Raw genomic sequence first — 25,842 nt, 5'->3', positions numbered from 1 at the left:
TGTAGCCCTATGGAATTAATTTGGGAAAAGGATAAGGCTGTGTGTGTGTGGGGGGGGATCAAGGAAGAAAGAAAGGTAACATTCACTGAATCACTTGTGCATGAGGCAATAAACGGTATCCCACCTGTATCATGGGCACAGTCTGTGCGGCATGCTGAAAAGCTTCAGAAAGAATAATTTGACAGGGAAGTGATGATGGATATAAGCCTTGAACCTATCATCGTAAATATACGTTCAGGTTGTTCAGAAACAGATTCAAATAGAAGTGACTGTGGTATTGCGATGTAGACTTTGGAACAAAGTAATATTTCTTAGTTTTAAAGACTCGTAGTTTAAAAAATGTGTGTCAACATATCAGTTGTGTACATAATAATGACACTTTGCTAGCCTCTTTGATTAGGACATTGTATCCTTTGATTTATGCAGGCTATAATGTTCAACATACTGCACATGGAGAAGTTAAGCTTTGCACACCATGTTGTATGCTCTAATAACACACGAGAATGCAGCTGGATAAATCTGTCAAAAGTACAATATTTCCAAATGTAAACCCCTGCCATTTTCAAGGCACGAATTGGATAAGGCCCTAAAATGACAGTATCTGTCACTTGTAAAGGTATCAGTCATTTTTGATGTTATCGGTCATCATTCCCTGGAGTTATTTGCAGGCGATGGTTAACTGTTTGCTTATTCGATGCATTATAAATGTGGTCTCTCACTGTAATGTCGAACGAGTTAGTTTACACTCGTAACGCCCATTAACCGTGAAAAATAAGACAACTTACAGACCATTTTTAAAATAGTCTTTTCTATCACTAATTCTTTTTTATGCGCAGTGATTACACTTAACTACAGACAAACACATCAACACACACACCTTATGCACAATTTAAAAAATTCTATTGAGTAGAAGCAGTTGTCAAGCAAATATCATGATTTAAGTTTTTGCTTGGAGTTAGTTTTGTTACACATTAAATTTTTAATTATAATACAGTTCAAATAGCAATAAATGATAATTATTGCAAGCATTTTCAATGATCTTGTCATTAGACAATTGTCATGTTGAGAAAAATGGTACTTCACGTCTTCACAAAGCTGTCAGCTGTTCTCGCCTCCCAATGTCGCGTAGGAAATCTGTGGAGCAGTGGAGGTAATTAATATTTCCTATTCCCCTCATGGATTTGAACGGATAATATGATGTACTGTACACAAATGAGCCTGACTTTCACCCGCAGCAGTGCAGTTCGGCAACATGGACTTTGTTTGCCTGCTCTCTGCTGGCGCGCATGTGCAGCTCTCATCCCTTCGCTGCTCCGCCTCTACCCATGGAAGCACCGTCTTACATGAAGCGAGCTATAGTTTTGAGGTAGAAATTACAATTCATCCTAAGTTTCTGTCTTCATTTGTGGTCTTGTGAAATCAGATAAAATCTGTTTGAAAGTTGCTGTATATTATATTTTGTGTCTGTTCATCCTACAAAAATACCAAAAAACTGAGGGTAATTTGGAAGCATTCACAGAAACTTTTCATCCATGTCTGAGGTAAGCTCAGACATTTAGTTGCCAAAGAACATCCTGTGAAAAGGAAATTGTTAGCTCAGATTGCAATATGGTACACAATTACAGTTTTATAGAAGAAGTAAGATTAGAGTCTAATATCCTATGGGCGACAAGGTCTTTAACAACTTGCCCTATATCATATTGAAGAAGGGTGGGGAAGGAAATTGCTTATGCCCTTTCAAAGGAACCACCCCAGAATTCGTCTTTATCAACCTGCTGAGTATGCGTCCTGTGTGTTACCACTCCGATACCTCGCTCAGACTTACCAGAAGACAGGAAACCCCGATACTGTTCTTGCAAAAGGCCTACAGGTCTCTCTGTCTCAGTCATGGGAACAGTTATCATTCTGAACGCATCACAACAAGAGTGCAACAAACAAATAAACATAAGCAAACAAGTCACACAAAGAGTACTTCCGTAAACAGCTTGCTTGAAAGTGTAAGGCAGGAAAAAGTTGGAAAGGTGGATTGTACATACCATTTTCTGATTTGAAATGTTTTCCAGCAATAAGCTTCTGACTCTCTTCAAAATATTTATTGGGATGATTAACACCACTGTCAATAGGTGCACTGTGAGTGATTTCGAAATACTTGGCACATGCAATTTGAAAGTGGCCACGAGATACATAATCTGCCATTTCTTGAATACCTGCAAAAGGATAAACATTAGTATTAAAATATTCCAGATGATGACAGCTATTATTTAAACATATAATAACTCTCCAGATATTTTTTACCTGCTGCAGGTATTCCATAACTTAGGAGTAGCTGTTTGAGGGATGATAAATCATTATGTTTAAAAGGGCAGCCATGAGTGTCACCGGGTCCAACTGATGACATTATGATTTTGGCACAGCTGTAAGGTGTGTAGTTCACCCTTTTCCCTTCTTTTCCATAATTGTGGCGTATGTTGTAGGCATACTGTTTGTCAAACTGCAATAAACAAATCACAGAGTCAAAGAACTGAAACATTGCATCAACTAGATGACAAGTGTATAGTTATTGTAACATACCTTATCTGCATCCATTGCTTTTACAAATTCTTCTCTCCAGAATTTCATAGCATTTTCCAGAGATAAACCAATGCCTTTTAAGAAAAGACCATACTGCATACGGCCACCATATTTCAAATGATGAGCTTCTCGCAACTTCTCATGAATGCGACGCATGCATAATGGAAATGATGATCGCGACAACTAAAATGAATAAGGAAGAAACTTAAAAAAAAAATACATAAAGTAAAATAATATTTAAGACCCAATCACATGTATTATAACAAGTGGATACTTCATAATTTAACAAGAAATGGGGAGGGGGAGAACTTCAGTATATTACCGTATTTACTCGCATCTAAGCCGCACTTTTTTTCCGGTTTTTGTAATCCAAAAAACCGCCTGCGGCTTAGAATCGAGTGCAAAGCAAGCGGAAGTTCTTAAAAATGTCGGTGGGTGCCGCCACAACTTAGATCTGCCGCCGAATATATGTAGCGCTACAGAGGCATGCTTTGTAGGCACAAAGATAAATACTGGCGCCACAACCTCTGCGTCAGTAAATAAATTAAAAAAAAAAAAAGGTGGAAGACAAGCTTTTTTTCTCCACGCCGAGTTTCGACCACTGCATTTTCATACATTATCCAACGAAGTAAATACAAATTCCGTATTGTTCATCTTCGAATGTAGTAGCATTTCAATGTACTACGAAAACCCGACTGGCAAGAATGTTTAGGATGTTTGTCAATATGGCCTACTCTACGTTCTGAATTTTTTCCTATCTGTGAGAAGAGATGGTTGCTAATAGGAACTTTTATAAATTGTGAATCACATGCAGTATTCTCGTCACCATAAGAATAATACGAACATAAACATTTTGCCTTGTTCTGTTTCGTGTTTGCTGCTATCTCATTTAAATCCTGTCTGCGTAATAAACCACAAAACTAGAGTGAGACAACAGCAAACGCGGAAGAATATACATATCATGTCATGTTTATATTCGTATTATTCTTATGCTAAACAGTGATACAGTCAGAAATGAAGCGAGCAATTGACTAGATTTTTAAATCTAAGATGACTAATTTCTGTGCAGAATGTAATGTACTAAAGAGGCGCCTGCAAAGATTTTCAAACGGAGAAAAATTTTCGCTAAACTCTCGTTCAGAACATCTTCTATCGTACGCAGTCTATTATTTGGTTCTTGTTGATCATTATCAAAGAAAGCAGCAGTGTAAGTAACAACAAGTAGCAGTCTCTTGCCATTGTTTCGCTAATGAGACGATTCCTCTCTCTCTTTTTTTTTTATTTGTAAGCGGTGGTAGCGCGCACAAAAGCAAGCCATGCCGCGATCGGCGACAGGCCGTAAACACGCAGTACGACAAACAAAGCGTGACACAGTACAGTAATGCATATTCAGCGTAGAGTGACGTAAACACCTATAACAAAGAAAACTGCGCTTTTCAGAACAAAGAAAAATAAGCAATCAATTCAAAACAGACGAAGCACGTGAAAAAGGAAGGGTACCCGTATAAATACGGACGGAGCGCCTGACGCATAGCAATGGCTACCTGGTAAAGCTTAACTGCTAAGCTTACGACTCGAACCAAACTACTGTAGCTGTATCGTCATTCATTCGACCTAAATTGTTTCATATTACAGTGGACCAACTTTGTTTCGATTTGGAGATGCGGCCTAAAACTTTTCTCTCCCCTGGAATTTCGAGTCTCAAATTTCAGATACGGTAGTTTCATTACTGCCACTGCTTCAGAAACTGTTATTGTTTATATGGCATGCAGTAGGAGTATAACTCAGTATTTCTGACTTCATGTCAGTTTGTTTATCAGTAGACTATATAAATAGGGAAAATTTCTTGGGGAACAGATGAACACGGAAAATAAGACACTAATTTAAGGACATAAATGTTCAACATTTTTATAAATGGTGGTTAGGCAGAGCACATTGGTTTCATTATTGAAACATCAATACACCAAATGTTTTGACTCTAGTAACTACTCCAAAAAGTGTTTACCCTAGTCCATGTCCTGAAGCATTATTCCAAAAACAACTCAACCTGGAGCAAAGACTGTCAGCTGGCCTCAAATGTAAGGATAAACTTCTATATTTTACAAATACGTAAATGTAATACAAGTTGTGTACATGATTTAAAATCCACAACCAGTGTCGTTTGTGCCACAAACACCTTGAGTAATAAAGCATCAGGCTATGAAATGCGTCAATTCAGTCACAAGTGAAGACAATGGCACATTCACAGTTAGTGGCAAGAAAATGGAGGACTGTTGGATTAAAATGGGACAACGAATGAATACAAGAAAGGGCAGCATGGATAATCTTGTTCATTTTCCTTATGAGCGCCTTGTCCTAAAGTCGCACATGTGTGATGGAGTTGCTTCCACAACAAGATGGGACTGTGTCCAGACATGTCACCATTTGTGCATGTGCCAGGTCACTAGTGCTGTTGCTGAGTATTATTATTGCCGGTAGCACAAACCAAAATTGGTAGCGATAGATCCTCCACCGTGTTTCAATTGAACAGTCATCAAAAATTCTTGTTTTACCAAATTCAAGGGCAGCAACTGCAGGTTTCTCTTTTGTACTTGACTGGAATCCAGATTCCCTGTTTGTTAGGTTATCTGTTGTGTGTATACATATTGTCCCTTTTATCACGCAGACCCAAAAATATGAAACTGAGAATACAGTCTTTCTCTTCTTGTCTTGTCTTGTCCTGCAGATTTATCTGGTTAGCTCAGATGTATACAATGGCGGTCTTGCATTACAAATGTTTCTAGCAATGCACACCATTCTACATACCAAGACACACGTATAATCTTTTCAAAAGCCAATAATAAAAGAAGCATAAAAAATTTCGACCAATGTCAAAATACATCAACGATAAGTAAAGACACACAATAAAAAATTATATATACACACACAATATATTTCGTGTTCCTGTAACCCTCCTGGCCCCAATCTTCGTTAGCCATTGTCCTTACCCATATAACCACTTATCTGTTCCCATTCCAGCACTACACAGCCCTGTATTCCACCAACGCACCCACAGTCTTTTTACTGCTCTCCTTTACTGCTAACCTGTTCTCTGTCAAACCTCCTGACTGCACCTAGCCACCGTACCCTCTCTCCATCACATCCCTGTATACTTCCACAGGCAGTACTTCATCGTCCCCCCAACTCTAACCTACTACCCCACCCATTCTCTGCCCCAGCCTCCTCCTTACCCCCTCTATGGCCTCAGCAGCCAGGGACTACAGTTTTGTGTGTGTGTGTGTGTGTGTGTGTGTGTGTGTGTGTTGTATTTGCGTGAATATGTATGTGTATGATGTGTATCTCTGACGAAGGCCTTGTTGGCCAAAAGCTCATTCTCTATCAGTCTTTTTGTTATGCCTATCTGTGACTCAGCATCTCCACTATAACATGAGTAGCAACTATCCTTTTCATAATATTATTACAATAAACAATTGTGACAGTTAGATGAACACAGCCGATAATGTGAAACAATTTCTCACATTTTTCAATCAAATCTCCTATAACACGTTTTTGGATGGTACCTGAATATTTCTTATAAATAACGTATTTCATACAAATATTTTTTCCCCTTTAATGCAGTCAATCCACATTTCAATGCCATTTGTTTTTTGCTTTATTACCTCTCAATAAGAAAATCTGAAAATCAAGAATATTTTCTACTTTTCCTCATTTAATCATATCTTTATTGTGGCATAAAAAGCCCCATAGAATCAAAGAGTGTTTCTATGTTGTTGCCCAGTTTCTTACTAGCTGTTCTTAGACAGTTTCTAAGCATAAGAAAAACATTACTAGCAAAAATGCTTCAGCTTGCAAACTCACATCGTACCATATTCAGAATCAAAAGTGAATATGCTTACATACTCCCTCTTCTGAGACAGTTTTTGAAAGTTTACATGCTACTTAATAATTTAATTTTTTGTTTTTTCTTCTGACAGAAGAATATAGGTACTACTTTGTCCAACTGTTTCACTAGATTAGAATAGAAATATTGTTTGTTCCAGTGAGTAACAGTAAGGAGATCCTCAAGGGAGTATACCAGAAAAAAAAACATAATACTTATTTAGAAAATAACTCATTGTAACATCCTAAAACACGTTCTCAGTATAGTTTCATTACTGTTAAAAGTAGTTACATACTTCAAAGTTAATTAAAAAAATGCTTCTCAAACTAACCTTATCCAAATCCTCTACTTGGATATCATCACCATCTTTCTTTGCCAAATACTCTTCTCCTGTGTAACTATGATGAAGGCCACGCAGTAATGGATATATACGGTCATCTTGTTCCACAACAGCCAAATGTCGAAATGTGAGCTGTGAATTTTATTTTTACATATCAGCTCTGAAATATTCTCTCTCTCTCTCTCTCTCTCTCTCTCTCTCTCTCACACACACACACACACACACACACACACACACACACACACACACACACTGACACTGGAAGTTGTATTGTACAGAATAATACACTATTTCCAATAAACACAAGTATTTTTATCAAAATAAGTAGTGATCTAAGTCTCAAAATGAACTTTGTAACGTAGGAGAAAGGCACTGGGAGAACTGCTTGGATTCTGAGTTGTGGCTTTGTAAGTGAAGGCACTGCCCATGTTACATAAGGGTCCCTGCTCAAGTTCTGGCCTAAATGTTCCTGCTCAAGTCCTGGCCTTAGGCACAGTTCCTAACAGTCAGTGGTATAATCTGCCCTTAAGAGGTTTTAATTTGATTTTATTTGCATGCATGGATGTTATGGCACTTGCGTCAACCTTCTCTATATTTTCATTCATTTCTTCTTCCTCTTCTTCTTCTGGCCTCTAAACCTGCTCTTGCCTCAGTTTTTATTTATTTGTAAGGACTTACTTACAACTGAAGCCAGTTTATAACTTTAGACATTACATAAAGAGATGATGACTGAAGAAATGCGTACTATTAAGAAAAGCTTGTGAAACTCAAATAATTTTATTGAAAAATGTATGAACTCCTCTAGCTATGTCTTCTTGAAAACCTGTTCAATGCATCCACCCAGCACATTCTTTTCCAACCCTGTCATTTGTAGATCCCGTACTAGCAGAAGCAAGCCACTTGTACAGTCAGCCATGTCATATATCAAGTTGATGTACTGCCTGTCTTACCTCTGATTGGGTTCTTCGGTCAATGTTTGTTTACGGACCTTTCTAATGTTTCATTAGCCACTTGTGTCAACACCTGTATATGATTTTTCTGACACATTGCCAACACGAGTGGCTGGCGAAATATCATAAAAATTGTTGCATAAATGTTGGCCAAAGAACTTCAGAAAGATGCCAATAGGCAGTAAGTCAAAAAAGAAACCACAAAAGCCTCAACTATTTTGTATATACCAAGTTTATTGCAGCCACTGCAATCAGACTATGGGGCTAAGGGCACATTTTATCACCCAGTACATGCTGTTCAGCACAACATGGTCAACTTTAAAGGCTGTTTACATACCATGTCACCTCTGTCATCCTCCATCGCTCCCACATTCCTCATCACCACAATCTATGGACAGTGCTAGTGGGAACCGCACATCCAACACAGCCCTCAGCATCACAGTCCCCATAGCCTGTTTAGTTAAGAGACCCTATCCTTAGGCAGCTACCCAAGGCAAGACTGCTTGCAATTGTTAAGTCGAACTTTGTATACATGTAAAAGGAGAATACCAGTTTTCTTTTATGCAAGTGCAGAGGACAGAATATAGTAATGAGTAAAATTACGACGCATGTTGTTCATTGTAAAGTGTAGTAACCTCAAACATAGTATAGTGAAATCAGACTGAGGCCACCATCGCCTCTTTCATTTACAATTCTTTTGGTTGTAGAATACTTTAGCGTATAAGAATGTTGAAAAGAGCAATGGTCACACCAGAATGAGTCGCCTATTTACAGTTACTTAAATTTTTCTGAGCAACCTTTCAAGTAAAGTCACTTAACTGATTCTGTATCAATGGTCCAAAGAGTAATATCCAAAATCATTAAATAAGTTGAAGGATAGAATTTTGTTAACCAAAGTTGCATAACCTGTCTTGGTAGTAATTACCAAGCCACCTCACAGAAATTGAGAGAGTATTTGCTTTGTAGAATCATCTAGAATGATCAGAAATAGTAATATTCAGAATTAAGTTTAAATTCAACTCAAGCCATTTCACTTTGAAACGAGCCCAAAAATTGATTTATTCTTTTGCTCCTTCAGAGCTGGCGACCGTAGTTATAAGTATTTTCAGGAGGATTCGACGGTAAGTCTGCTGCTCTCGTCGTGCTGATAGGATTATCCACTGCTGCTAGCAGTGGTGATTGGATACATAAGCTCACTACCAAGTTAAGTGGGTCAGGTAGGCAGTGTTACCGAGTGAACTGTAGGGCACTGTAGGCCGTGGATCGAACCCGTTCAATCATCACAGCTCTTAGGGAAATAGTCCGGTTAGGAGTGTACTATTCATTAGGTAAATACTGGTGAGTAACGGTCAAAAATGTATACGCAAGTGAATTTAGCAAGGTCCACGTAGCACCTAGTTAATGTGGTGCAATGGCGAGGGTAGGAGTGGAGTAAAAGTGAGCTGAGCTTGTGGCAGCTGTGCTGGATTCAAATATTAACTACGTGAATTCACTACTGCCTCTTACCATTGGGACTGAGCTATTTACAGTTAAAATACGTAGCAGTAAGCGCAAAGGCGTGAAAGCTACAAGTCCGTATTGGTTTTATACATACGGAATTGGGAAGTGGGTCATTCCGTCAGTGGAGGGGGTTAAAACAACCGAGTCAGTGGAGAACATACCCCATTTACTGATGGAAAGATTCAGCGGTTCGGTCGCAAGTGGTATTTCTCGAAGCATTTCAGGGTTTCCACGTGAACAGTATCTAAAGTTTTGCTTGTTAACAAAGTGTGACACACAAAAATTGGCCTCATTGCTCATGATCAGATCGTCACACAGGCCCGTGTTGTCACTGATGAGTTACAACCGGCAACAGTGTAATCTCTTTTGGGGGATTGTCTGCATTCAGTTTTTACACTACCTGAATTTTGCAAGGGTAGTATTGCAGTTAATTGCGCAATATTTGCCATACAACAGAATTTGATATGTCGAGTTGCTGCACATGACTGTGTGCTGAACGACTGGGACTTCGGCTACATGCTTGTTCCACTCTTGCAACATTCTCTGGGACGCACTTGGGTTTTCCACTTCCACCCCTCTTTCGCACAATATCAACCGATTCCTCAAAGTTCTGTACACACTCCTTGACAGCATGTGCCCATGGGACTGGGGCCTGACGTGAGAGATTCTAATGAGCCTGAAATACATGCTTCGCAGACATGTAGCTGTTGTTTCAGTGAAACGTTTTCAAAGCAAAAGTGTGTTGTTCACCGGTCCATGATGCCATCTCAACTGAACATCAATATCAGGATCAATGGCAAAGGCTTGTTGTCCACATGCCACCACTTGTGTTTTCTGATTCTTAAGGTAACATTCCATTTCCGGGATTGACATATCTTCCGTTTCAACCTGTTACATGCAAATTCTTCATCAAAATATGAAACCACAAAATTATTCAACAAATGCTATTTCATAGCGAATGCTTCTTTGTTGATGAACCATTTTATCAGAGATAATAATGTAATGAAGAGGATAGTTGCTACTCACCATATAGCAGAGATGCTGAGTCACAGATAGGCACGACAAAAAGACTGACACAAAGTAAGCTTTCAGCCAACAAGGCCTTTGTCAAAAATAGACGACACACACACACACACACACACACACACACACACACACACAGCAACTGGTGTGTGTGTGTGTGTGTGTGTGTGTGTGTGTGTGTGTGTGTGTGTGTGTTTGTGGTTTTTGACAATGGCCTTGTTGACCAAAAGCTTTATTTGTGACAGTCTTTTTGTTGTGCCTATCTGCGACTCAGCATCTCTTGTTAACAACTATCCTTGTCATAATATTGTTATATTCTATCTTGGATGTTCCATTGTTTGATTTTATCAGAGATAGTTTGAAATAGCCTTATTTTCGGCACACCATCTGGTAAACCACAATTTCGAAAGATAGTGCGCGTAAGCACGTGTCGCAAAATAAAAAGTACATGAAAGCAACAATGCATCAGTGTGCTTGAAGCTCTGGTGTCAAGCCAACTGGAGCAGCTGAATGGTCTGTGTAATATGCACGCTGCGTAATGCAACATAGTACTTAGCCGTGGAACCTAGCATCTCAGTACAAAGGAACATGTACATCTGTTTGCTAGCCAGAATCTGAAAGCTAGTATGACACAAATATTGCTCATTGTTTTCTTTTCTTATTTTGACATGAGTGAAGAGATTAGTCTCAGCCCATCATTGAGACTGATTATGACCCTTACAACATAAGAAGGGATCCAGTGACTATAACTCAGTTCTGCATTCTTGGAAGAACGGAACACAGGTGTAGGCTGGCTGTCCTGCAAGAGGAAGGTGGGACTTGTTTCTCCACACTTCTCCTCACTTTTTTTGCAGTAAAAAGCCTAGTTTGTTTATGCTTGCGGCCAAATGTCAGTTTATAGTGTCCACACTCTGCACTGTAACAACCAAAAAACAAAACCTACCAATGTATTTTGACCATGCTGAAAGTGTGAATTAAGTTATTTTTGATGCTACTTCTATGCTAAGTACCTTGTTGGTTCTATATGTACCACTGTCAAGTATGGGTTGCATAGGTACAAAAGCCCATGAAAGGTCGAAATCAATATTCTCAGATTTTGTAATTATTGAATTATGGGGAAAAGAATAACAAAGTCGAGAAGCACCTTGAATCAGAGAAGCACTCTGTTCACTCGCAAAAAATTCAGTAGTTTCTTGACAGAAATGATGATTTATTACAACAACAACAATTATTTAAATGTGAATTTTGCCAAAAAGACGCATTTTCAGATCACAATATATTATTTACATTTGTTAGATCTCCCATCAATTAAAATTTAGTCCACAAAAATTGGTGTGACAATGTAACAATAACTGCTGTAGATTCAAAACTAAGTTGGCCAATGACAGGACTGCAATTAACTTAAGGCACAGTCAACATCCTGGTAGAAATATGACATCCTGAGCTCTCAGCCTATCAGCATCGATATCACCACTACCCATTCTCTCCCGATATATGTCTCTATGAATACTTATTAATTCCTGCCCTCTACCTTGCTCCGCCCCTGTGCCTATTCCATATTGAACATTGAGACGCCCGAGGATTAGACACCAACTAAATCGCAAAAGCCTACTTTAAAAGTTACATGAACCAGCAGTGAGGCATCTAGGAATATGCTACAACCCCCTACATATCAGTCCCACAGGCAGAAAGCAATTGCTGACAGGTGTGAAAATTACCGAACTATCAGTTTAATAAGCCGTGGTTACTAAATACTAACATGAACTTTTTACAGAAGGATGGAAAAACTGGTAGAAGCTAACCTTGGGGGAGATCAGCTTGGATTCTGGAGACATGTAGAAACACACAAGGCAATACTGACTCTACGACTTATCTTAGAAGATAGGTTAAGGAAAGGTAAACCTATGTATTAGCATTTGTAGACTTAAGAGAAAGTTTTTGATAAGTTGACTGGAATACTGTCTTTGAAATTCTTAAGGTAGCAGGGAGTGAAAGACTGTTTACAACTTGTACAGGAACCAGATGGCAGTTGTAAGAGTCAAGGGGCAGGAAGGGAAGCTATGGTTGAGAAGGCAGTAAGACAGGGTTGTAGCCAATCCCTGATGTTATTCAATACGTACATTGAACAAGCAGTAAAGAAACCAAAGAAAAATTTGGAATTGGAATTAAAGTTTGGGGAGAGGAAATAAAAGCTTTGAGGTTTGTCAATGCAACTGTAATTCTGTCAATAACAGCAAAGGACTTGGAAGAGCAATTGAACGGGACGGACATTGTCTTAAAAGGAGGGCATAAGATGAACATCCACAAAAGCAAAACATGGTTAATGGAATGTAGTCAAATTAAATCAAGTGGTGATAAGGAAATCAGATTAGGAAATGAGACACTTAAAGAAGTACATGAATTGTGCGATTCGGGCAGCAAAATAACGGATGGCGGTCAAAGCAGAGAGGATATAAAATGCCGACTGGCGATGGCAAGGAAAGTGTTTCTGAAGAAGAGAAATTTGTTAACATTAATATAGATTTAAGTGTTTGGAAGTCTTTTCTGAAGGTATCTGTCTGGAGGGTAGTCACGTGTGGAGATGAAACACCGATGACAAATAGTTTAGACAAAAAGAGAATTGAAGCTTTTGAAAAGTGGTGTTACAGAAGAACATTGACAATTAGATGGGTAGATCACGTAGCTAATGAGATGGTACTGAATAGAATTGAGGAGACAAGAAATTTGTGGCACAACTCGACCAAAAGAAGGGATTGGTTGACAGGACACACTCAGAGACACCAAGGAATCACCAATTTAGTATCTGAAGGAAGTGTGGGGGGGGGGGGGGGGGGGTAAAAATCGTAGGGTGAGACCCAGAAACAAATACAGTAAGCAGACTCAGAAGGATGTTGGTTGCGGTACTTATTTGGAGACGAAGATGACTTGCACAGGATAGGATAGTATGGAGAGCTGCATCAAACCAGTATTTGGAGTGAAGACCACAACAACAACATGGACCATTCAGACATGATTAGACTAATTACTGTGCACTCACAGGCACTTATTTCCAATACCGAACGAGTTGCAAGCATGCTTTCTCTTTTTACCCACTGACATTATGGTTTATCCACTGATCACAGTGTTATATGTTTCAGTATAATGACTGTTATTGGGTGTACCACTGTGGTAACAATAAATAGACAGCCCTTTTATTTGAGACCCACCTTCAAAATTCTACAGCATGTTCAAAACGAATACATTTTGTCTTTGCATTGTATTTTAAAGAAAATGACCGAATTTATAAGGAAAAAAGATTATCAAAAAATAGAATAACGGCACAAAAGCTTTGTTAGCAACCAGCTGATTGTACACATAAAACATGAACTTCAGTATCTAAAGTTGTGCCTGCTTCACAAACAGAAGCTTTTATACCAATCTCAAGAATTCAAATTATTTTAACATAATTTTTAATCATTAAATATGAAGTAATCAAATTACTGAATGTCATCCTCAAGTCTGAGGTTGGTTGCGCCAAGTTACCGTATTACATTACTGTTGTTGTTGTGGTCTTCAGTCCAGAGACTGGTTTGATGCAGCTCTCCATGCTACTCTATCCTGTGCAAGCTTCTTCATCTCCACATACCTACTGCAACCTACATCCTCCTGAATTTGCTTAATGTATTCATCTCTTGGTCTCCCTCTACAATTTTTACCCTCCACGCTGCCCTCCAATAGTAAATTCGTGATCTCTTGATGCCTCAGAACATGTCCTACCAAACGATCCCTTCTTCTAGTCAAGTTGTGCCACATACTCCTCTTCTCCCCAATTCTATTCAATACCTCCTCATTAGTTACGTAATCTACCCATCTAATCTTCAGCATTCTTCTGTTGCTCCACATTTCGAAAGCTTCTATTCTCTTCTTGTCTAAACTATTTATCTTCCATGTTTCACTTCCATACATGGCTACACTCCATACAAATACTTTCAGAAACGCCTTCCTGACACTTAAGCCTATACTCGAGGTTAACAAATTTCTCTTCTTGAGAAACGCTTTCCTTGCCATAGCCAGTCTACATTTTATATCCTCTCTACTTCGACCATCATCAGTTATTTTGCTCCCCAAATAGCAAAACTCATTTCCTACTTTAAGTGTCTCATTTCCTAATCTAATTCCCTCAGCAGCACCTGACTTAATTCAACTACATTCCATTATCCTTGTTTTGCTTTTGTTGATGTTCATCCTATATCCTCCTTTCAAGACCATGTCCATTCCTTTCAGCTACTCTTCCAGGTCCTTTGCTGTCTCTGACAGAATTACAATGTCATCGATGAACCTCAAAGTTTTTATTTCCTCTCCATGGATTTTAATTCCTACTCCGAATTTTTCTTTTGTTTCCTTTACTGCTTGCTCAATATACAGATTGAATAATATCGGGGATAGGCTACAACCCTGTTTCATTCCCTTCCCAACCACTGCTTCCCTCTCATGTCCCCCGACTCTTATAACTGTCATCTGGTTTCTGTACAAATTGTAAATAGCTTTTCACTTCCTGTATTTGACCCCTGCCAACTTCAGAATTTGAATGAGAGTATTCCAGTTGACATTGTCAATAGCTTTCTCTATGTCTACAAATGCTAGAAACATAGATTTGCCTTTCCTTAATCCATCTTCTAAGATAAGTCGTTAGGGTCATATTGCCTCATGTGTTCCAACATTTCTACGGAATCCAAATTGATCTTCCCCGAGGTTGGCTTCTACCAATTTTTCCATTCGGCTGTAAAGAATTCGCATTAATATTTTGCAGCTGTGACATATTAAACTGATAAGTCTGAGGGTATTTCGCCTGTCTCATACATCTTGCTCCCCGAATGGTAGAGTTTTGTCAGGGCTAGCTCTCCCAAGGCTGTCAGTAGTTCTAATGGAATGTTGTCTACTCCCGGGGCCTTGTTTCGAGTTAGGTCTTTCAGTGCTCTATCAAAGTCTTCACGCAATATCAAATCTCCCATTTCATCTTCATCTACGTCCTTTTCCATTTCCATAATATTGTCCTCAAGTACATCGCCCTTGTATGGATCCGCTATATACTCCTTCCACCTTTCTGCTTTCCCTTCTTTGCTTAGAACTGGGCTTCCATCTGAGCTCTTGATATACATACAAGTGGTTCTCTTTTCTCCAGAGGTCTCTTTAATTTTCCTGTAGGCAGTATCTATCTTACCCCTAGTGAGATATACCTCTACATCCTTACATTTGTCCTCTAGCCATCCCTGCTTTGCCATTTTGCACTTCCTGTCTATCTCATTCTTGAGACATTTGTACTCGTTTTTGCCTGCTTCATTTACTGCATTTTTATATTTTCTCCTTTCATCAATTAAATTCACTATATCTTCTGTTACCCAAGGATTTCTACCAGCCCTTGTCTTTTTACCTACTCGGTCCTCTGCTGCCTTCACTATTTCATTCCTCGAAGCTACCCATTCTTCTTCTGCTGTATTTCTTTCCCCCATTTCTGTCAATCGTTCCCTAATGCTCTCCCTGAAACTCTGTGCAACCTCTGGTTCTGTCAATATATCCAGGTCCCATCTCCTTAAAATCCCACCTTTTTGCAGTTTCTTCAGTTTTAATCTACATTACATAACCAACAGATTGTGGTCAGAGTCCACATCCACTCCTGGAAATGTCTTACAATTTAAAACCTGGTTCCTAAATCTCTGTCTTACCATTATATAATCTATCTGAAACCTACCAGTATCTCCAGGCCTCTTCCATGTATACAATCCTTCTTTCATGATTCTTGAACCAAGTGTTAGCTACGATTAAGTTACGCTCTGTGCAAAATTCTACCAGGCGGCTTCCTCTTTCATTTCTTATCCCCATTCCATATTCACCTACTACGTTTCCTTCTCTTCCTTTTACTACTATTGAATTCCAGTCACCCATGACTATTAAATTTTCACCTCCCTTCACTATCTGAATAATTTCATTTATCTCATCATACATTTCATCAATCTCTTAGTCATTTGCGGAGCTAGTTGGCATATAAACTTTTACTATTGTGGTAGGCTTGGGCTTCATGTCTATCTTGGCTACAATAATGCGTTCACTATGCTGTTTGTAGTAGCTTATCCGCACTCCTATATTTTTATTCATTATTCTACTCCTGCATTACCCCTATTTGATTTTGTATTTATAATCCTGTATTCACCTGACCATAAGTCTTGTTCCTCCTGCCACCAAACTTCACTAATTCCCACTATATCTAACTTTAACCTATGCATTTCCCTTTTTATATTTTCTAACCTATCTGTCCGATTAAGGGATCTGACATTCCACACTCTGATCCGTAGAACACAGTTTTCTTTCTCCTGATAATGATGTCCTCCTGAGTCAGGGTGTATACGTGGCCGAGGAAAAAAAATTCCCCAATTTCCTGGTTAAAAATACTTTCTCCTGATTGAAAATACACTTTTTCCGTGTTAAGTAACAGCATACTTTTCCTAGTAACTGTAAAACTTATCAATCTCTTCAATGGTTGTACTTTTATACACCAGCATAGAATTTCCCGGCACTTTAGAAAACGAAACTCAAGGGAAAACACATATTTTGGAAAGATGTCTAATGTGCAGCAACATATAGACTGCATATTTTAGTATTGCGACAGTATAAATTCAAATTCCACCAAACATGGCATGTTACTTTCTGAAGGATTGAAATCGAGATTGTGATGCGCTTTTGTAAGCCAGTCGTAGCTCGTGTCAGGCGATCTCGCCAGCCGATGATGGCACGATATTTGGAGCGTAGGACACGTGATGTAGTCAGCCCATATCAACGTCACTGTTAAGTAGCACGAACACACGAAGAAGAAAAGGAAATGGTTTAAATTAATATACATAGTGTTGCTACAAGGAAAGAAAAGCTTTCACATATATTATTTGTCTCTAAGATTAATAAGCTGCAAGAGAAGCTAAGCTTTCACACATAATGTTGATCTTTTTTGCGCATGTTATGCTGCAAGATACATCACACAAATGTGCCAGTAAAATTTTTCACGACATAAATGTCTGATCTTCTGGGCTCAAAAATATTCTACATAGTCATCCTCAAAGATGTGATTTTTGAATGAGAGTTAAACACTCTGTGATTTAAGTAATTCTTCGGACATTCGCACACAGAGTTCATCTTGTGTAAAAGGAAATTTACTTTGAAAGTAACGCTTTTCAAACAACCATTGGGAATATTTTCCCACAACCTGTTAGAAATAGATCTGTTTCAGCAGTTGCCAGAGAGTGCCAGATAACAGGCGTCACTGCGCTTGCGCAGCTATGATGACACAGGAAGCCCGTATGTTTATATGTGTAAAACATTAAAAGATCTTACATTATGTCACTAAACAAACAAGACATTTTAGGATACTCCACAAGTATGGGAGTTTTGTGGACCAAACTAAAATGCATAATTCAGCTTAAAGTGCACATTCGTATGTCCAGATTCAGATGTAAATTTTCTTGGAGTACCAGTACTGTATTATCTCATGTTTGGTTCTTTATTATGGCATAATCCCATACGTGCTAGAAGATGAAAACATGAACTTCAAATACAGCCAACAGTTGGACTAGTCAATAGTGTGGAATTAAACACTTCGTTTGAAATGAATTGACTGCTTCAGCAGAAAAGATCAATAAAAGTAAAATTTCTTTAAAAACCGACAAAAACAACTTCACTGTTCTGCAAGGCGATTAATGCTTGACTGTCAGAAAGGTGGAAAAAAATAAAATCCGAAACTAACAACATATTTTGATGATGAGGAGGTCCCATACTCCGAGGAGCGTAGGGGACGATGTGGGAGACCCTTCCATAATTATGTGAATGTATTTTAATTCACTTGATAGCTCCTGGCCACATAAATCCATTTTGTTTTCATTTGATGTGAGAGCAACAAACGAAGAGGAAACAGCAAAATCACTTAATACGGGTCATGTGGACGCTACCACCTCCCCACCAACTCAGACTGCTCTGTGCTTCAGGTCCAGAGCTACGATATTTCTGAACCGCGGCAATATTAGATAGTGGCGCTCCCTCTCCCTTGAGTGTTTGAGGTAGGACGCCAAAAATTTAGAAAATCAACTTTACAAAAATATCTTCATTTTGTAGCGCACATCTTTCTGAAGAGTCTGATAGAAAGAACATATACCGTATTTACTCGAAACTAAGCCGCACTTTTTTTCCAGTTTTTGTAATCCAAAACACCACCTGCGGCTTCGAATCGAGTGCAAAGTAAGCAGAAGTTCTGAAAAATGTTGGTAGGTGCCGCCACAACTAACTTCTGTGTCGAATATATGTAGCACTACACAGGAATGCTTTGCAGGCACAAAGATAAATAATGGCGCCAAAACCTCTGCGTCAGTAAATAAATTTAAAAAAAAGATGGAAGACTAGCTTTCTTTCTCCGCCCCGAGTTTCGACCACTGCATTTTCATACATTATCCAACGAAGTAAATACAAATTCTGTATTGTTCATCTTCGAATATAGCAGCATTTCAATGTCCTACGAAAATCCGACTGGTGAGACTGTTTGGGATGTTTGTCAATATGGCCAACTCTAAGTTCTGAATTTTTTCCGACCTGTGAGAAGAGATGGTTGCTAATAGGAACTTTTATGAATTGTGATTCACATTCAGTATTCTCTTCACCATAAGAATAATACGAATATAAACATTTTGCCATGTATTGTTTCGTGTTTGCTGCTATTTCATTTAAATCCTGTCTGCCTAATAAACTACAAAACTAGAGTGAGACAACAGCAAACGCGGAAGAATATACATATCATGTCATGTTTATATTCGTATTATTCTTATGCCTAATAGTGATACAGTCAGAAATGAAGCACTGCAATTGAATAGATTTTTAAATCTAAGATGATTCTAATTTCTGTGCAGAATGTAAGGTACTCAAGAGGCGTCTGCAAAGATTTTCAAACGGAGAAAAATTTTCGCTAAACTCTTCGTTCAAAACATCTATCATATGCAGTCTATTATTTGGTTCTTGTTGATCATTATCAAAGAAAGCAGCAGTGTAAGTAACAACAAATAGCAGTCTCTTGCCACTGCTTCGCTAGTGAGACGATTCCTCTCTCTTTTTTTTTAAATTGTAAGTGGGGGTAGCGTGCACAAAGGCAAGCCATGCCACGAGCAGCGACAGGCCGTAAACACTCATTATCAGAATGCGACAAACAATACATGACACAGTACAGTAATGCAGTCTCAGCTTAGAGTGACGTGAACACCTATAACAAAGAGAACAGCACTTATCAGATCAAAGAAAAATAAGCAATCAATTCAAACCAGACGAAGCACATGTAAAAGGAAGGGTACCCTTATAAATACGGACGGAGCGCCTGACGCATAGCAATGGCTAGCTGGTAAAGCTTAACTGCTAAGCTTACGACTCTAACCAAACTACTGTAGCTGAATCGTCATTCATTTGACCTAAATTGTGTCTCATATTACAATGGACCAACTTTGTTTCGATTTGGAGGTGTTGCCTAAAACTTTTCTCTCCCCTTGAATTTCGAGTCTCAAATTTCACGTGCGGTTTGGATTCGGGCAAATTTTTTTCCCTTGATTTCAAATCTCATTTTTCAGGTGCGGCTTAGATTCGAGTAAATACGGTATGTTCGAGGGAATGTAAGACATGTTATTTGGTCTTAAGTGTGCTGAAGTGCAGTGCCACGCCTCTTCACACAGCATTCTTCCATCACACGTCTCTGTATTTCACTCTGGGGAATTCATAGGTGTAATTGTAATGGGTGCCATCAAACTATATTCAGGCCAGTGGAAATAAAAATCTCTTGTGGTGCCTCTCCTGCTACCAGTCGGCCGGATTGACATCCTGCCCCTCTTTTTAAAAAAATCTCTTAATTAATACTGGATGGGATTATTTGTAACTGGCAGAACAAGAACTCTCCAGAAAATTTGCAGTCTTTACTGCCTATTAGCTAATAACTTTCTGTTTTGTGTGACAAAATTAAATATAGGCGACATAAAAAGAGTAAAGACAAGAGACAAGGAAGTCTTCAATCCTTAGGTCCTAGTTTTTTTTTTCCCTCTCTCTAATCTTGCCACAGCTTTATACGGCGTACTTTCCTTTCTGGGAAAGAATCTATTACCTCATCAAAGTTTGTCAATGTTTTGCTACATGGAAAAATGAAATGTCGTTGTCTAATACTTGAAAAGCTGTTAATACAAATAGTAACCAAGACTGGTGTGGTTTCTCGATCTGATTACGTGTATTTTGTCACTGTCTGCTAGATAAAATGAAATAGGCCTGCCTAATATTGCAGCAATTGTTACACACACCAAATAAACGAGACTGTTTTGGCACAAATGGTCATTTTTATAACACGACAGAATATAATTCACGAAGTACCAATATCAAATGCCTATTAGGCCTACTAAAAGCAAAAAGTTTTATGTTAGGAAATAGTTTCATGTTTCATTCATACTCTCTAGCTTCTGAAGCATGAGATCGAAAAGTAGAAGTACTAAACTTTTATATAAATTTGGAGTCGACATGATGTTGTGGTCTTCAGTCCTGAGACTGGTTTGATGCAACTCTCCATGCTAACCTATCCTGTGCAAGCTTCTTCATCTCCCAGTACCTATTGCAACCCACATCCTTCTGAATCTGCTTAGTGTATTCATCTCTTGGTCTCCCTCTACGATTTTTACCCTCCACGCTGCCCTCCAATGCTATTTGTGATCCCTTGATGCCTCAGAACATGTCCTACTAACCGGTCCCTTCTTTTTGTCAAGTTGTGCCACATACTCCTCTTCTCACCAATTCTATTCAATACTTCATCATTAGTTATGTGATCTACCCATCTAATCTTCAGCATTCTTCTGTAGCACCACATTTCGAAAGCTTCTATTCTCTTCTTGTCCAAACTATTTATCGTTCATGTTTCACTTCCATACATGGCTACACTCCATACAAATACTTTCAGAAATGACTTCCTGACACTTAAATCTATACTCGATGTTAACAAATTTCTCCTCTTCAGAAACGCTTTCCTTGTCATTGCCAGTCAACATTTTATATCTTCTCTACTTCGACCATCATCAGTTATTTTGCTCCCCAAATAGCAAAACTCCTTTACTACTTTAAGTGTCTCATTTCCTAATCTAATTCCCTCAGCATCACCCGACTTAATTCGACTACATTCCACTATGCTCGTTTTGCTTTTGTGATGTTTGCTTTGGGTGATGTTCATCTAATATCCTCCTTTCAAGACAATGCCCATTCTGTTCAACTGCTCTTCCAAGGCCTTTGCTGTCTCTGACAGAATTACAATGTCATCGGCGAACCTCAAAGTTTTTATTTCTTCTCCATGGATTTTAATACCTACTTCGAATTTTTCTTTTGTTTCCTTTACTTCTTGCTCAATACACAGATTGAATAACATCGGGGAGAGGGTACAACCCTGTCTCACTCCCATCCCAACCGCTGCTTCCCTTTCATGCCCCTCAACTCTTATAACTGCCATCTCGTTTCTGTACAAATTGTAAATAGCCTTTCGCTCCCTGTATTTTACCCCTGTCACCTTCAAAATTTGAAAGAGAGTATTGCAGTCAACATTGTCAAAAGCTTTCTCTAAGTCTACAAATGCTAGAAACGTAGGTTTGCCTTTCCTTAATCTTTCTTCTAAGATAAGTCGTAAGGTCAGTATTGCCTCACGTGTTCCAATATTTCTACAGAATCCAAACTGATCTTCCCCTGAGGTCGGCTTCTACTAGTTTTTCCATTCATCTGTAAAGAATTTGTGTTACTATTTTGCAGCTGTGAGTTATTAAACTGACAGTTCGGTAATTTTCACATCTGTCAACACCTGCTTTCTTTGGGATTGGAATTATTATATTCTTCTTGAAGTCTGAGGGTATTTCGCCTGTTTCATACATCTTGCTCACCAGATGCTAGAGTTTTGTCAGGACTGGCTCTCCCAAGGCCGTCAGTAGTTCTAATGGAATGTTGTGTACTCCCGGGGCCTTGTTTCGACTCACATCTTTCAGTGCTCTGTCAAACTCTTCACGCAGTATCGTATCTCCCATTTCATCTTCAACTACAGTCTCTTCCTTTTCCATAATATTGTCCTCACGTCCATCGCCCTTGTATAGACCCTCTATATACTCCTTCCACCTTTCTGCTTTCCCTTCTTTGCTTAGAACTGGGTTTCCATCTGAGCTCTTGATATTCATACAACTGGTTCTCTTTTCTCCAAAGGTCTCTTTAATTTTCCTGTAGGCAGTATCTATCTTACCCCTAGTGAGATATACCTCTACATCCTTACATTTGTCCTCTAGCCATCCCTGCTTACCAATTTTGCACTTCCTGTCGATCTAATTTTTGAGTCGTCTGTATTCCTTTTTGCCTGCTTCATTTACTGCATTTTTATATTTTCTCCTATCGTCAATTAAATTCAATATTTCTTCTGTTACCCAAGGAGTTCTACTAGCCCTCGTCTTTTTACCTACTTGATCCTCTGCTGCCTTCACTACTTCATCCCTCAGAGCCACCCATTCTTCTTCTACTGTACTTCTTTCCTCCATTCCTGTCAATTTTCCCTTATGCTCTCCCTGAAACTCTGTACAACCTCTGGTTCTTTCAGTTTATCCAGGTCCCATCTCCTTAAATTCCCACCTTTTTGCAGTTTCTTCAGTTTTAATCTACAGTTCAGAACCAATAGATTGTGGTCAGAGTCCACATCTGCCCCTGGAAATGTCTTACAATTTAAAACCTGGTTCCGAAATCTCTGTCTTACCATTATGTAATCTATCTGATACCTTCTAGTATCTCCAGGATTCTTCCATGTATACAACCTTCTTTCATGATTCTTGAACCAAGTGCTAGCTATGATTAAGTTATGCTCTGTGCAAAACTCTACCAGGTGGCTTCCTCTTTCATTTCTTAGCCCCAATCCATATTCACCTACTACGTTTCCTTCTCTCCCTTTTCCTACTCTCGAATTCCAGTCACCCATTACTATTAAATGTTCGTCTCCCTTCACCACCTGAATAATTTCTTTTATCTCATCATACATTTCTTCAATTTTTTCATCATCTGCAGAGCTAGGTGGCATATAAACTTGTACTACTGTAGTAGGCGTGGGCTTCGTGTCTATCTTGGCCACAATAATGCGTTCACTATGCTGTTTGTAGTAGCTTACCCGCACTCCTATTTTTTTATTCATTATTAAACCTACTCCTGCATTACCCCTACTTGATTTTGTATTTATAGCCCTGTATTTACCTGACCAAAAGTCTTGTTCCTCCTGCCACCGAACTTCACTAATTCTCACTATATCTAGCTTTAACCTATCCATTTTCCTTTTTAAATTTTCTAATCTACCTGCCCGGTTAAGGGATCTGACATTCCAAGCTCCGATCCGTAGAACGCCAGTTTTCTTTTCCCTGATAACGACATCCTCTTGAGTAGTCCCCGCCCGGAGATCCGAATGGGGGACTATTTTACCTCTGGAATATTTTTCCCAAGAGGATAACATCATCATTTAATCATACAGTAAAGCTGCATACCCTCGGGAAAAATTACGGCCGTAGTTTCCCCTTTCTTTCAGCCGTTCGCAGTACCAGCACAGCAAGGCCGTTTTGGTTAATGTTGCAAGGCCAGGTCAGTCTATCATCCAGACTGTTGCCCCTGCAACTACTGAAAAGGCTGCTGCCCCTCCTCAGGAACCACACGTTTGTCTGGCCTCTCAACAGATACCCGTCTGTATCGCTGAGGCACGCAAGCCTCCCCACCAACGGCAAGGTCCTTGGTTCATGGTAGACATATTCTTCCGTAATTTATGTGAGTCCCTGTTTCTTCTCCTTCCTCGTTCTAACAAACAATCTTGTCATCACTAATTCTGTAACTATTCCTGCCAGTGTCAAAACTTATTCTCCGGTTAACGTAACTACCCTGCACAATCACTGGTTTAGTTATCTCGCATTTATTCTCCAGTAAGGCATTATTACCTGTTCGTACAACGCGTTTCCCACGCTACTCACAGAATAGAACTTTAGCGGCTGCTAGCCGGAGACCATATAACTGGCCCTTAGTAGTGTAGCAGTCTGGCCAAAAGTTTTCTGTCAAAATTTCATTTTCTTGGATACACGGAGAAGACAATACATAATCTTTGTTGCCTGTTATTCCTGTTAGTTGTTTATTTCCACTCTGGTAGTCTGAATCTATGGAATTCGCTAGTAATTATAACAATAACTTAAAATGTGTTCAAACTCATAGGAGTAATCAATAGACCAACGTGCACTGGATGCTAGGTGCTTTGTGAAACAAGGTCTTTTTCCTCAATATGAATTTGGTGCCCCCCCCCCCCCCCCCCCACCTCTCCCAAAAATGACGCCCGGGGCAGGTACCCTTGTTTGCCCCCTCCCGCTAGTTCCGGGCCTATTGTGCATACATGAATCTGGCAGCTTAGGCGCACCAGTGAAATTTTTCCGGATAGCATCTGCCTGCTGGCTGCTTTTGCTTATACAGCTAAGTACCACACTTCTGTAGCCAGAAATGGGAGAAGGTACTACTCATATGCGACTCAACTGCACATACACATAAGCTTGCTCGCAACCACTCAAACGAATCTAATGTAAACAGTTGTGACATCATGCTCATCAGAGGCAATTTGTTGTTATGAAACATTGCATAGTGTTCCTAAAGCCTTTGCACATTTGCTGTTGGCAGATGCTTTTTTGTTGTTGTATATGATGCATTTCCTTTGCAACTGTAGTTTTCTTTTCTTTTTTTCTTTTCTCTCGTTTGTGTTTTATTGCTGCAGTATTATTCCGCAGTAGCAAGATACAGTAATATTCTTTGTTAGAGTATTGGTCAAAGTTACGAAAATTTAACTAAAAACTAAAACAATGAAAAATTCCCAGAATTCTAAAAAATCCCGAGTTTTTCCCGGTTTTCTCCGGGATGAAAAAATTCCTGTGTTTTTCCCGGGTCTCCCAGTTGTCCTGTGTAGTACACACCCCGTGAGTAGTCCCCGCCCAGAGATCCGAATGGGGGACCATTTTACCTCTGGAACATTTTACCCAAGAGGACACCATCTTCATTTAACCATACAGTAAAGCTGCATGCCCTCGAGGAAAAATTACAGCTGTAGTTTCACCTTGCTTTCAGCCGTTCGCAGTACCAGCACAGGTAGGCCGTTTTGGTTAGTGTTACAGGGCCAGATCAGGCAATCATCCATACTGTTAACCCTGCAACTACTGAAAAGGCTGCTGTCCCTTTTCAGGAACCACTCGTTTGTCTGGCCTCTCAACAGATACCCCTTCGTTGTGGTTGTGCCTACTGTACGGCTGTCTGTATCGCTGAGGCACGCAAGAATCTCCACCAACAGCAAGGTCCATTTTAAATTATGACCACTGTATGGGGAATAGCCGATATGCTCATTCATTTGTAATAATGTTCCATACAAAATACCAGATAGGTGTAGGTCCTCTACCAGCACACAATACGACAATAAGGACCTTCACAATACTGTCATATTCCACTTCACAAAAGATCATCGATGAAATTATTATATT

General features: G+C 39.3%; 1 protein-coding gene across 1 annotated transcript in view; it reads right to left on the bottom strand.

Moving 5' to 3' along the window:
- The window catches only part of LOC126162949 (DNA primase large subunit), a 71,431-nt gene that overhangs the window by 9,070 nt on the left and 36,519 nt on the right, over positions 1–25,842 (bottom strand). The window contains exons 6-9 of the mRNA XM_049919783.1: positions 6,783–6,923; positions 2,572–2,754; positions 2,296–2,491; positions 2,037–2,207 (exon numbers count right to left, since the gene is read on the bottom strand). Of these exons, the coding sequence (XP_049775740.1) occupies positions 2,037–2,207; positions 2,296–2,491; positions 2,572–2,754; positions 6,783–6,923 (691 nt within the window). The remainder of the gene's footprint in view (positions 1–2,036; positions 2,208–2,295; positions 2,492–2,571; positions 2,755–6,782; positions 6,924–25,842) is intronic.

The sequence above is a fragment of the Schistocerca cancellata genome, chromosome 2 (genome assembly GCF_023864275.1).
Source record: "Schistocerca cancellata isolate TAMUIC-IGC-003103 chromosome 2, iqSchCanc2.1, whole genome shotgun sequence".
Lineage (NCBI taxonomy): Eukaryota > Metazoa > Arthropoda > Insecta > Orthoptera > Acrididae > Schistocerca > Schistocerca cancellata.
This window is presented reverse-complemented; position numbering and strand designations above follow the sequence as displayed.